The 13468-nt window shown below is 42.5% G+C and overlaps 1 protein-coding gene and 1 long non-coding RNA gene across 4 annotated transcripts in view; one reads left to right on the plus strand and one right to left on the minus strand.

Annotated features, from left to right (window-relative positions):
- TMX3 (thioredoxin related transmembrane protein 3) overlaps nt 1-3446 on the minus strand; it is a 52726-nt gene extending 49280 nt beyond the window's left edge. For all 3 annotated transcript variants that reach the window (XR_012994632.1, XM_076330057.1, XM_076330055.1), the window contains exons 1-2: nt 3379-3446; nt 3035-3089 (exon numbers count right to left, since the gene is read on the minus strand). Coding sequence is in view for 2 of the 3 variants with exons in the window: in XM_076330057.1 (XP_076186172.1) it covers nt 3035-3089; nt 3379-3418 (95 nt within the window). In the remaining variant the exon portion in view is untranslated. The remainder of the gene's footprint in view (nt 1-3034; nt 3090-3378) is intronic.
- Nucleotides 3447-3584: 138 nt separating this feature from the next.
- Nucleotides 3585-9387, plus strand: LOC143156485 (uncharacterized). The gene is made up of 3 exons (XR_012994633.1): nt 3585-3832; nt 7923-7979; nt 9085-9387. It is a non-coding gene; the product is annotated as an uncharacterized LOC143156485 (long non-coding RNA).
- Nucleotides 9388-13468: the final 4081 nt, after the last annotated feature.

Genomic DNA, 13468 nt, shown 5'->3' on the forward strand with positions numbered 1-13468 from the left:
TGGCATACCAATGTTGCAATGCTTGTACAGCAGAAAAGGTATTTGCAGGGGACTAACATAAAACTGCTACAGGAAAGCAACATTTTTAAGTCACAAAATTGCTTAGTCGACCACCTCACTAAAAATTTACTTCACCACCTTAAGTGCCACAGAGCTAATGAAAGAAGTAGAATCTAGCATCTCTTGAGAACTCTAATGAAGCTCCAGCTAACTTCCAATTACAATGTCAAATGATGCAAGAGGCTGAAAGCAGCTACTGAATCATCAGATCCTGGGCCGTGCTTCAATTTAGAGTATCACCTTTGGTTTATAAAAGAAGAAATTACAATGAAATGTTCTCCTCCCCCTGCCACAGTATGACTGTTACGGGAGATTGCAAAGAGCATTAAAGCACTGAGAAAAGTAGACTGAAATCTTACAAAACCAGTAGACAGCAAGGAAAAGAGGGAAAGAAAGGAAACATCTGGAGGCAGAACATTCCAATGGAATTTAATAACTTTGGCCTAAGATATTATAAAGAATACTGTAGTTTTTACAATAATAAATTTCAAGTTGTACCACTCATTTACAAGCACCTATTTAATCAACTTCCACAGAAACTAAAATCTGTAGTGTGACAAAAACCAACTATCTAAACTCATTCTAGTTTTGGTAATGTCAATGATTAAATTATTAGACAATAATAAGAAAGTTCAACATACTGTTGAAGAAAAACTGAAATCTCTATATAAATGTGTATTTAAGCATTTTCTGAAGGTGCTGTTTCTAGGCCCTGTAAATACATTTAGGAGCATAAAATTTCAGTGTCTCTATTTAACTGTCCTATGCAACCCTCTCTGTCAGCTGACATAGGCACAATCATACTGGTGGAAAGATGACATAGGTGTTGCATATCCTGGAATCAAAATTATTTGCCTCAAATACATACAACTTCCCAACACTTGGCACTACATTATCAAATGTTGCCTCAACCTCCACTTAATCCACGCACTCCACTTAATCATTAATGGTTAAAAGAAACCAGCATAAAGCAAAACTGAAGACCAAGGTCACAATTCCAAGGGCCTTAAACCAAACCAGCTGCTCTTTCTATTCCTCCCTGTCTCCCTTCTCACCCCCCTCGCACCGTTTCTGATGCTTCTGATCCTGGGTTGAGCCACCAATGCATCCTCACAGACAGAAAAATATTTCCTTTTTTAGTCAGGTTACTTATTTGCTTCATTATCACACCAGAACAAGTCAGCAAATATCGCAAGATGAGTACTGATCTGAGGCAGCTAGCAGTTCGATCAGCATAAGCTGATAGGAACCATAGCTCTTATTTTCCATCCCTTCCACAGCCCAGTTGAGTGATGCTGGGTAACTTGCACCTCTGTTAGTTCTCCTCTGCTACTTGTTTTCCTATACCTTGTAAACTTGGGAAAGGGAACTGCACCTTGTGCTAGTAGGCATTGTTTGCAACTACCAAAATTCAAATAAACCCCAAAGTTTTCAGCAACAGCAAAAACTCCATAATGTTTAGGTATCTATAAAATGGAAAACTTGAAACTTTCACCAGTCACTGCTCGCAATTTATTTTTTTTTTAAATTGTTTTCCTGACCTTTTTCACCGTTTGCCAATTAGCTAAAAAGAAAAAAAGAAAAACAAAAACAACTTATCCTGAACAACTCACCATTTAATTCTTATTCCCAATTACAAATACAGGCATCTGTATAATTTTGTAGTTGAAAAATCCAAGTGTTCTAAAATAGGATTTTCTTTTATCAGTTATTTCAAAAAAGATATGTGACTACAGAATTATGCTTCTTCACTCCAAAACAGCAATTACTTTTAAATTTACACCTGTGGAAACATGATATGGGAACACGATGTGGGAGCAAAGATACACGATATTTTATTCACTTAGACTCTTTATCTTCAGTCCTTGAAAATATGAGGCATGTTTCAAAAACAAGCTTTGAAAATCAAGTCCAAGCAGTTCCTGTGCTTCAGTTGCTTTTTCACAACACTTTAAACACGTCAGAGATGCTGATGTATCTCTCTTCAGTACCCCTTCCATACATACCCATTCCCTGCCCCATAATTCTACTGCACCTCATTTGATCCTATGATTATCTGCTCTTGCTGAATAAGGAATACAGTAAAAAAGTGAATGGTTTTCTGACTGTTTAGCTATATGATGCAATTTATCACGGATTGAACCCTCATGAAAACATCACCTTTGACTGGCTTAAATTTATGATAAAGCGGCCATCTAATGCCACCTTCTCCTCCCCTACCAGCTAGTATTTTCTATACCTTCTATTTCAATTCTAATAATCGTACTGCTTTGTAGCACTTTAGATGAACCTGCTGATCTGACAAAAAAAAAAATTCATTTTTGGGAAGTTAGTTTTTATTGGGAACATCAAGTACGTAGCCATGAAACTGCTAAAGCAAGGCAGTACACGAACAATGACACCACACAACCAAGGACAGGACTACCCATTTCAACACCTCCACAGTCTCACGGTTAAATCTTTTGTACAAGCACATTTTTACACTGGAATATAACTGGCACTTCAAGCAGCCATGAACTAATCCTAAAGGCCTCCTTCTCTCTTCCGTTTCTGGCCATGCATGAATGCATTTATACTCATTCTCCCAACTCCTTGTGGCAGCTACGCAGCAAATTCTAATGAAGAATTTGGTTAATCACATTCAGCTTTTATTTGGGGCAGGCATCAATCCACCAATATATTTACTCTACCAAAAAGAAAGAAAGAGCAAGGAAGCCTGAGAATGTTTTTGGCAACAGCACTCGTAATAACTTTAAACAAATTGCAAAATTAAAGTGTTCCTCAGCTTCATTAATTGCACCTACTTAACACAGGCCATAATCTTTCTGCCATTCCTTCTAAGAAAAAGACAAACTTTTCCAGTGTTGCTTTCTTGACAACGACACTCTGCACAAAGCTGTCGGTCTGGGGTCACCCCCCCCCACAAAAAGACAAACAATAATTAAGTAATAAGGCAAGACACCCCAGTACTTACGACTCATCTAGATCCTCCACAAAACCCGCACCTGATGCCACCACATGTGCAACCACTGCGAGGTAAGGAAAAGCGTACCGTGAGTGACCTCCCAACCAAACCGGGGGTGCTCACCCACGCCAGCTGACAGGCTCACCGCCAGCGCGCCCTTCCCCTTCTCCCCTCACGCCTCCAACGCTTTCCCACAGCCCCAGCCTTCCCCGCACCTCCCTCCCGGCCGCCGCAGGGCTGCCCGCTGCTCCCCTCAGCCCTTCTCCCGCCTCCGAAGCCCACCGCTTTTCCCCCCTCCGCCCGCCAGGCCACAGCCCCCAGCCCGGAACGGCTGGCAGCCTCCCGGCCGTTACCTGCCGCCCAGAGGAGCCGCCGCCCGCCCGCCGCTGCCATGTTGACAGGAGCCCCGGCACGGCCGGAAGGGGAAGCGGCCAGCGGCGGCGTCGACCTTTCCCCACTGCGCAGGCGCGGAGGCCGCGGGCGGGGGGCGGTCAGCGGCAGTTGCGGGCCGGTTTCGGCACGAGCTGAGGCGGAGTGCGCGTGGGCAGGCGGAGGGCGGTTCTGCTTGAGGAGAGTAAGGCCGGCTGCGGCCCGGCCCGGGGGCGGCGTGCCCCCCGCCGACTCCCGGGTCTCCGCGCCGCCGAAAGGCCCTCTTGGAGGCGGGGGGGCTGGAGGGGCAATTGTGAAACCCTGACGCGGTGACGGGACGCGGCGTGGGTGGACGTTGTCATCTCCCCAGTGGTTTCCAGGGTTGGGGCCCGCCAGACTCTCTCATTCGGTAAAATCAGTGCTCTGGTTCTTTGGAAGGTGAGTTCAGCAGAAAAACGTGTACCACCTGTCACGTTGCCAGCTGTCCTCCATGGGTAGAGCTCATCCCGTACCGCTTACTGATACTGCTATGTCAGCAGCCCTCCTTCAGCAGGTTTATGAAAAACACTGCTTGGTCGCTGCTGCTTAATGTCCGTATCATGCACTTCAGCTTTCCTCATTCTTTCAAACCTGTTACAGTCTTTCCTATCTTCAACTAGCTTGTCTGTCTTTCAGTACAGATCTGCAGGTCCTGGAAGGGCAAGTAATCCAACTGAGAAACCTTTTTTAAAAAAGTTCAGTTAAAGCAGTTCTGGGACTATTCAGCCTGGAGAAGAGAAGGCTCGGGGGGATCTTACTAATGTGTGTAAGTATCTGAAGAGAGGGTACAAAAAGGATGGAGCCAGGCTCTTTCCAGTGGTGCCGAGTGGCAGGACAAGAGGCAACGGGCCCATAGTGAAACATAGGAGGTTCCCTCTGAACATCAGGAAACACTTTTTCACTGTGAGGGTGACCGAGCACTGTCCACCAGTCTCCCACCTTGGAGATACTCAAAAGCTGCTTGGACATGGTCCTGAACAACCAGGTGACCCTGCTTGAGCAGGGGGATTGGACCAGATGACCTCCAGAGGTCCCTTCCAACCTCAGCCATTCTGTGGTTCCATGATCTGTTCCTTTTCAGTTTTGACTCCTTCAGCATAAGTTCTTACCTACGCCTTTCTCCCCTGTACTGGAGTTACTTGCCTCAGCTGTACATGCAAATGTTTGAGGTCTGTTGGAGAAGGATAGATTCTTTCCAGTGACAATTCAGTTCCTCTGACTTCAGTGTTCAAGTCTTTTCTTCTAATGATAGGGTCTACAAGCAGCAAACATTGCAGTTGCCTCACTTTTGGGCTGCTCTGTGTGTGTGTGCATGCATGCGTGTATCTACACATGTAGATACATGCTCTCCTTCTCTAGCAATAAAAATGAACTGGCTGTTCATTACCTTCCTCACTGGGCCATACCTGGCCTGTTGAGGACCTCCCCTTCACTTAATGCTTTGTGGGCATAGCATGTTGGATTCATCAAACGATCCCCAGAGTTGTCCAGCCCTTTGGAAAAGCCAACTACCATATCATAGGTTTATTGGCTGAGAAATAGGTCAAGATCTGCGAGTGTATGTCATAGCTCACGTTAGAATTCAGAAGTATCTGACTCTGGCCTATGGTTGACATATCTTTTCCTTACCCGCATTTGACTGAAAGATTATGCAGCATTATTATCAAGACTCACTTTTTTTCCCCCCTCTCCTCTTCCCCCCCCCCCCCCCCTATCAATAGGAGAACTAGTAAGTTGCTAACAGCTGTATTGGATAAATTACGAGAATTATTCACTGAATACATAGAATTTCTGTTCCACGGCATTTCACTTTCTGTATACCACATTTAGCTAAGCGATGTCTGTATGCCTGACCAAATGAGAGCTGGCATCTGTTTTGATCCTAATCTAGCTGCTGTCTAGACTGAGACAATGAAAACAATTTACCCCATCAATCCTTTAGTGGAAAATCCATATGGAAGAAAATGGGAATAGCCGAGTAACTGTTAAATTAGTATAATCCTGTTGTCTTACTCAGACAGTTCACTGTTGGCTTTAAATAACTTTTAAAGTGAAAGGAACAGTTTATATAGTTTTCTGTAGATTTGAATAAAGCTATTTTCACATCCTTTAAGTCCTTTCTGTCAGCTTTGAAGTTTATTCTCTTTGCAAATAATGGAATATGATTTTTCTAACTTTTGCATTTTGCGAGCCAAAGTCGTCTTCTACAAGCCTGTACGCTGTTCTTGAACTATATTATTTTGAAATTGAAGGGGTCACTGTATATTTACTTCTTTGTAACTAAATTTATGTACACCCACATATACAACACTATGCTATATTTATTTATACAATTCATAGTGTGGCTTTACTGCCTAAAATGTGATATGCATATAAAAGAGAGTTCTTGCACTGAAGCCAAGTAACAAAGTATCGTGGGAAAAGCACGTGACATGCAAAAGAAATAAATAGGATAATGATGGATGAGGTCTAGAGAAATCTCAAGGGTTTTTTGTGTTTGTATTTTTTCTACTATGAACATTGCATTTGAAAAAAATACGGCATTAATAGATTACTATTAATAGATTACTAAACTCACTGGAGTTTAGTGTAAGAAAGATAATTAGAGAAGAAAAGGGATGACTTTGGTACGTGAACTGAGCAAGAGGTATGAAAAAAAAGACGAGAAGGATAAGAAGCAAAAAGCACAGAGAATACTGTTGGAATCCTGGGAGGTACTGCAGGAAAAAGTGGGAATTATAGGGACATCAGCGATCAGTGAAACACTGGAAATTGAACAGATGAGTTCACACACAAGGTTTCAAAGGCCCCTTCCAATCCATACTGTGTAGGAAGATTTAATGGTCCTCCTGTCCCAGATGGTTCTTCTTTTGAATCTGATAGAAGGCGAGGTTCAACAAAGGCAAGATACAAGCTTTTCCTCGTGGCCTGCTGAAGGCTGCTTTTCAGAGCTTTTTTGCTGTTGCAAGATTCTCATTTTGTTTGTGCAGGTTGTCCACTCTTATTGCCCTGTATGAAGGGTAGGGAAAAGGACTTATCTGTAACTCTCTCTAAATTATACAATGTGGACTTATTTTCACTGGAATGTGTGGAATTTTTGCCTTAACAGAAATAATCTCTTTCAAATAATTTCCTGTCTAAGATTCATTAACATTGTAAACAGAATACCAAGGTCGGTTTCAATACACATAGGCATAAATAAAATAGTTAGAATATTAAAGCTCTTTGTGCACATCTTTATTGTTATTATTATACAGTGAACAGTGTATCTGTGACACCATGCTGAAGGAGACTTGCCAGCACTGCCCAGCCAGGCGTGAAAGGTCCTAGGGAAGGATCAGACTGAAAGTGTAGAGAGGGGATGGAAGAGTGGAAAGAAAGAAAAGAAGAAAGATGGGGGGGGGGGAAGAGGAAAGAAGACAAAATGAGAGCTTGAACAAGAAGAAGAGTCACAGAAGAAGGTGGAAGAGCATTCTGAGATGGACAAGGTTTTGGAGGTAGATTTAGTGGTGAGATGATAATGCAACCTATATCAAGAGCTTGTGGTAGGGAGGGAAGAAGTTACAAGTTACGAAAAGCCAAGAAGCCGAGATGCTGAAGAGAGAACAGGTTCTATCTAATGAAAAAGGCAAACCAAGAAATTCACATGCCTTCTAGTTTTGCCACCAGTAGTATCTCTCGATGATGATACTATTTTGGGGTATATTTTACTATTTGTTTTATATAAATTCTGTATATTTTCACTTCATTGTATATTGTTTACTAAATATATTTGCTATTATAGAACATGAAATGTGTAAACATCAAAATGAAGTTTACAAAATGCTATTTCTGAACATTTACACAAAGATTTTATACAAAACGTGTTCCAGCTATTCATGTTTTCCTTGCTGTTACATGAAATCTGAGAATGTGTGGAAAAATATATATTTTAATTTTATTAGAAGTAGTCCCAGAATTAACTTAGTAATTTAAAAATTAAAAAGATTTCTTTTTGAAAGTGTAGAAAAATATGTTTCTTATTACTTAATAAGGTACAGGTGTTCCATACTTTGAGAATATTCACCTCCTTGGTATTTACCTTTTGTTAAACAGTTAAGATTACAGTGCTCACAATTAAGAATTGCTGTCAAAGACACGTTAAGCAAAACAAAAATCTGAATAAATACTATTCAAGTAGCTTTTCACATAAACCAGACAGACTGTAGCAATGAAGGGGAAGGGAGGACATGTACTTTGGGTGTGATAAGTGCACATTTGTGAACAAACACTTCTTGTGTTGTTACATTTTTACGAAACACATCCGTGCACTCTTATAACTACATGCCAGCTACAGAAGTGTTTGTCTTCATGTGTAATACAAAGTACTACTACATCAAAAATATCAGTAACCGTATCATTCAGTATTGAATTTTGTAATAGACAATATGCAAAGTTATGCTGCTATAAATAGTTTATATTAGTGCTGTTTATTTCTCTTCCATTACAGGAATAAGCTGTACTGATGTGTAGTACCTTCCCATAGTGACTGCGTCTACGATAGGGGGTTTGTACCACTTTAACTCTGTCAGTACCTTCCTATAGATACAGCCTAAGTCTGTTTCATAAAATTAACTAAACCAGTAATACGGTTCTCATTAATCATAGTTAAATTCAAAGTAGTGATAAACTTGTAGTGAAATAATTTCGTGTCTGATTAGAAGAACAGGTAATTGCACATGTTCTGGTACACTTTGGGGACTTTTACATGCTTTGCATGAGAATACTTGCGGTTTTTGCAAGGCGCAACATGAAGTAGAATTGAATTAAAAACATAATTGTGATGGCATTAATACTGTTGACACTGGCGGCAGAATTTGGCAGACCTTGTATTAACATTTCACCTTTACATATAACTTTAGTTTTTAGAACAGCTTGAACTGACCGTTAGGGTTGTTTGGGGTTTTTTTGTGGGTTGGAGGTTGAATTTTTTTTTTAAAAAACATTACGTTTTTACATTCCTTTTATTACAGAGACACCTGGTGGTCTTTGGGTGTATTTACAAAAATATCTTTTTTTTTTTCTGGGTTTATTTTAAAGTTTGCTTTATCATTTATAATTTATCATTTATATTTAGAACCTCCTACATTATGATACTACATCATTTGAAAATTAAATTGAGAACATTTACTTATTATCCAGTATGTACTGGATATTGATTCTCATGGTTATCATGGGTATTTTTCTTGCATCTTCCCTATCAGTCAGAGAGCTATATGGAGGAGACACTTGAGCATATTTTAGGCTAAGTGAAGTAAAAATATATTTCTTGCAAAATTTAATGTTAGAATAATCCATATTTGGTTTTCATGTTTTCAGCTTTCAGTTTAAGTGTTTTGTTTCTGAGTTCTCTGTTTTAAGAGATTGAAATGATGACCAAAAAGATATGTCAGAACCAGTTTACTGTCCAGATTGACGTGTTAGTACATAAAGGAAGTGCTTTCTACACTAGAAACACTGACAAGAACAGGACTATGCTACCATAGAAAAGTTTTAATAATACTCAATGCAGATGGCATTTTATAAATAATAGGCAGTTACAGGTAATCACACAGCATAATAGGTAATTACACAGGATACTAACATTAGATCTCTTCTCACACCATGCCCAGACTGTCAGGCAGAGTCAATCGGATCCTGGAGCAACGCCTCTGGTGTTACAGCAGCTTCCTCCAGTTTCCATCCCTGTAGTCATCCTGCCGCAGCAGCTCTTGACACCCACCCACAGCAGAGACCTGTTGGCACAGCTCCAGCGGATTCATGACCTCCTCGTAAGGCAGCTGGGCCATAAGCACGGCCGTTAGCAGCTGCAAGCAGATGGACAGGCGCTGTCATCCAGCCACAGCCTTCTTAACCACCAGCTAGGTTTGGCTTTTAGGTAAAAAAGTCCCTACCCACTCTTTCTACATGGGCATGTACTGCAAAGTAAGTTTTAAATGCCAGGTATCTATATTTTACTCAGGGTGGGGGTGGGTGGGAGTCAAACTGAGTTTTTGCAGCTGAAATGGACATTATTCACTTCAAGGAATACAAGTAAAATAGGAACATTCTTATACAAATTTAGAATGTGGTTTTACAGCTTTTACCTTAGTGAAACAAAATTGGCATTGCAGTTATTTTTATTGGAAATTATCTTTGTGGGTTGTTTTTGTTTGTTTTTTTTTCATTTGGCAGTTATCAGACCTGTGCCCATGATGTCATTTGACAGTCTTTAAGGGCTAATTAATGCAGTCTCTTTTTTTTTTTCTTTTTTTTTTAAAGTTTACAGACACTTTGAAGTGAATTTTGCAATGCTTATAACTGCACTTCCATTGAGGAGTGGTTTTCACATCTGAATTTCTGTTACGCTTAGTGCAGTGATTTTCTGTATGTTGCAACACTGATTTGATATAGTTTGGAACTCCAAGAGAATAATTCATGCAAAAGAAATGTATGAAACTCTAGGGAGCTGTCCTATGCAAGATTTGTATTTAGCTTTATTATACTTTAATTTTCACTCTTCTGCTGGCTGCCAGAAAACTTGCCCGTCACTCTGACTATAGGAACCAGAAAAGATTCATGGTATTTTTGGGAGATCCAGAGGAAATGTAAAGACTTATTCAACAGTATTTTCTCCCCAACTTAGCCACATAACTTTCTAGCAAAAATATTCAGCATAGGAGGAAAGAACAAGAAAACAAAAGAAAAGGCGCTTTAAATTAATGTTAGTTAACATAGCTGGTGGTGTAATTTAAAGCATATTAGGAATGGTGTGGTCAGATAAATTTAGAAGTATTCTTGGTGTGCAGCAGATGCTGCCTAGCAAATAGGAACAGTGTAGTTTGGGTCAGGAGACAGGCAAAAAGTTGAAATGACACACAAAGTTATTAGTGAATTCTTAAGGACCTGATTCAGAGAAATTAAAACAAAGATTGCTTGTATGTCTTGATTTTTGGACCTGGTCTAGAAAACTGAATGCCTGTATCTGCAAGTTTTGTTTTTCTTTAACAGAGAAAGGTGGTTGCAGCCAAAGAAATAATGCTTTTGGAATTTACATCGACTCGTTTGGCAGGAAGTTATTCTTTAACTTGACGGAACTGCAGAATCCAGGATCTGAGAGCAAGCTTCCATTATTGTTACTCACTTCATAAGGGAATGGCTCCTAATGATACGGAGTAAATGACTTACATGTCCCATACGCTCTGAACCCACACCAGATGTAAAGTTAAACTAGAATACACTTTCCTATTAGGTTTTATCAGTTTAAAAAAAAAAAAACAAACCTAGCACTAGTAAGTAGAGTTATCTTTTCAGACTTTTCAGTTATGTCAGTATTTGACATAATAGAGTTACTAAAGCAATGGTTCCTTGCCAATAAACATTTACATAGCTTTTCTCTATCATCCTGATGACTGCCTGATTGGGTAGTGTCATGTAAGTGATGACACTTGCATGTCAAAAAGTTGCAAATCTGCAGGTGGAGCAGGAGCCATCCTCTGAGTGGCAGAAGTCACCACCTTCCAGCCTTCATGGGAGACTCCATTTTCCAACCTGATAAGCACAGACTCTACCTGCACCTCCTTCATTATTGTTGAAGGTTCAGACTCTTGAAGCTGCAGGGTCTTGGAGAAGATCCAGTTGTTAAGAGATGTGATAAGTGACCATCACCTCCATCAGCTCCGGGCACAGGGGTTCTTCCTGCCTGGCCAGTGGAACCCTGCCCAGTGTGCCCAGACAGATGGGGAACTCCGTCCCAGGCCAATGGATGTGGCTTCTGCTTTCCTGCTTGCATGTTCAACCAGCAGCAAAGCTGAATGTGTATCCCAGAGACACACACACATGCACAAACGACACTGACATGGCTGGCTACACAGACTGCCACAAGCAAGGTGCTGCCTTCAACAGCACCTACGTACAGGACTCACATAAATCATAAGTATAGATGGGCAAGTCTCCCTCCTCTTTGGCTGGTAGAGATAGAAGTTCATTAATGAAAGCACATACCACTCTAGATTCAGAAGCACGTGTACAGTCATAGATCCCTTAAGTATCAGCACAACCCCTCTGTCTGTCCAATAGCACTGTCCGGATCCCAGGTCCTCTTACCTGCTCTACAGCTCTCCTACTCGCTGGGTGGTCCAGCTCTGTGCTCACTAGCCAACATGTATGCACTCACAGACCCATCTCACAGGCACCCCACACTTGTGGGTCGCCCCCACATAGCAGCACAGACCCTCTGCCCAAACCCAGGGCCTCCTACTCACCACCTGGTCCAGCTTGAAGTTTGCTAGTGAATTACACTCCCATGCACACCAGGTTTGGGGAAGCTGCAAACACTCCAGCGACCCCCAGCAGCCAGCACCAGGCACATGGGCTGTGACCCACAGTCCTGCTGCAGCTACTGTCGCTGAGCCTCTCATTCGCTTTGCTCACCCCAGTCCCCCCAGTAGCTGTCCCTGGGACACCCACCAGTCCTGTCCCAGTGGCTGGAGCGAAGACCCCCATTCACTCCAGCTGCTGACACCACAGGCCAGGGCTGTCTGCGCCCTCAGTCTGTCTCCAGTTGCTGGCCCTGTCTGCACTCAGTGGTCCTTCCCATAGCTGGCACACCAGACACAAAGTCTGTGGGACCCATAGAGATGCTCCCAAGAGCTATGGCCCCCCTCCAGCTACTGATGCTAAGACCTTTGCCTGCTCCGGTAGCTGGCAACAAACCCACTGACACCTATCTCACCTGTAGCTGTCACCTAGCCCTTACAGCACTCACACACATGAGATAGAGAGTGAGATTCCACAGAAAGATAGTTAAGAAAGGATTTAATGAAAGGGGAGGACAGACTGCGGCGATCAGGCATAGGGCTTGGTCAGACAAGTGGGCTGGCCAGCCATGTTTTACATGTGACTGGTCCCTTTTATAGCCCTTTCTGTCTATTTCCCACTTTGTTCCTCCCCAATCCCCTTCCCCTAAACATTCCTTCAAAAGTTTTGCATGGTCCCACAGGCTGCCCTCGAATATCCCAAATCCTCATGTTCCTCTTGTTTCCTACTTCTTACCAGTTTCAAGGTCCGGTTGGCCCTTTCCAAAGCTGTGCCTGCAGTTTCTTGATGGCCCATCAGTTAGCAACTGGAGGCTTCTGGAGGCTTCTGGTCCTTGGCATTGTCTCTGTTATTCCTTGTTTGTGACCAGGTTTGTGTCTCTGTGGGCTCCTCTTTATGGTTTCTCGCTTTACTCATTATTGAGTAAATAATGATCAATGCATTGAAAAGGTCCTTGATCAGATGATGACCTTGATGAAGCAGGTGCTTCAAGGCACCTTCCACGTGCCCTTACACCAATCTATTTCTCATCATCTCTGATGCTGCACAGACTGGTGACCTCCTCCTGCAGCTCCTTTCCTTGGTCACAAGATGAGCAGGCAGGCAAGGAGCCCATCTGCCTCAGCCTCAGCAAGAGGCCCCAGGCATCCCTGCAGCCACAGCTCTGCAGAGCTTCGGCTGCTTTGGGACCTCACTCTGGGTCAAGGCCTCTGCTGTGCGGGGGTAGTTCCTCCGGTGGAGGTTGGGGACTGTGCCCTGTGGGACGTCACCACCACTGCTGAGCACAGGCACGCTCTTCTCAGCAGAGCATCTGGCCCTTTCTGTATGCCCTTCTGTGCCAACTGCTGTGTCTGTTGGCTGCCTCCACGTGCAGTGCCCTGTGTCTGCGAGCGTCCTTCACCAGTCACACCAGAGTGGATCTGTAACTGCTGATCATGAGGTCAAGAAGCAAACACTAAATTTGGTGCACTCTAGATTACATAAAGATTGCAGTCGTGGCCTAGGGACAAATCAGGTAGGTGGAGAGGGTTACCTTGACTAGTGCCATCAAGGGACTAAGAAGTCCCTCTGGGCTAGATCATGTTCTGGCCAGCTGGCACATGATAATACATTAACAAGCAGGTGGGGTTGAGATACAGCCTTTACAGAAGAGGAGTGCTCTGTCTGGACATGCTGTAGACCATCCTTGTTTGTTTGTTT

This window comes from Aptenodytes patagonicus, chromosome 2 (genome assembly GCF_965638725.1).
Source record: "Aptenodytes patagonicus chromosome 2, bAptPat1.pri.cur, whole genome shotgun sequence".
NCBI classification, from domain to species: Eukaryota; Metazoa; Chordata; class Aves; order Sphenisciformes; family Spheniscidae; genus Aptenodytes; species Aptenodytes patagonicus.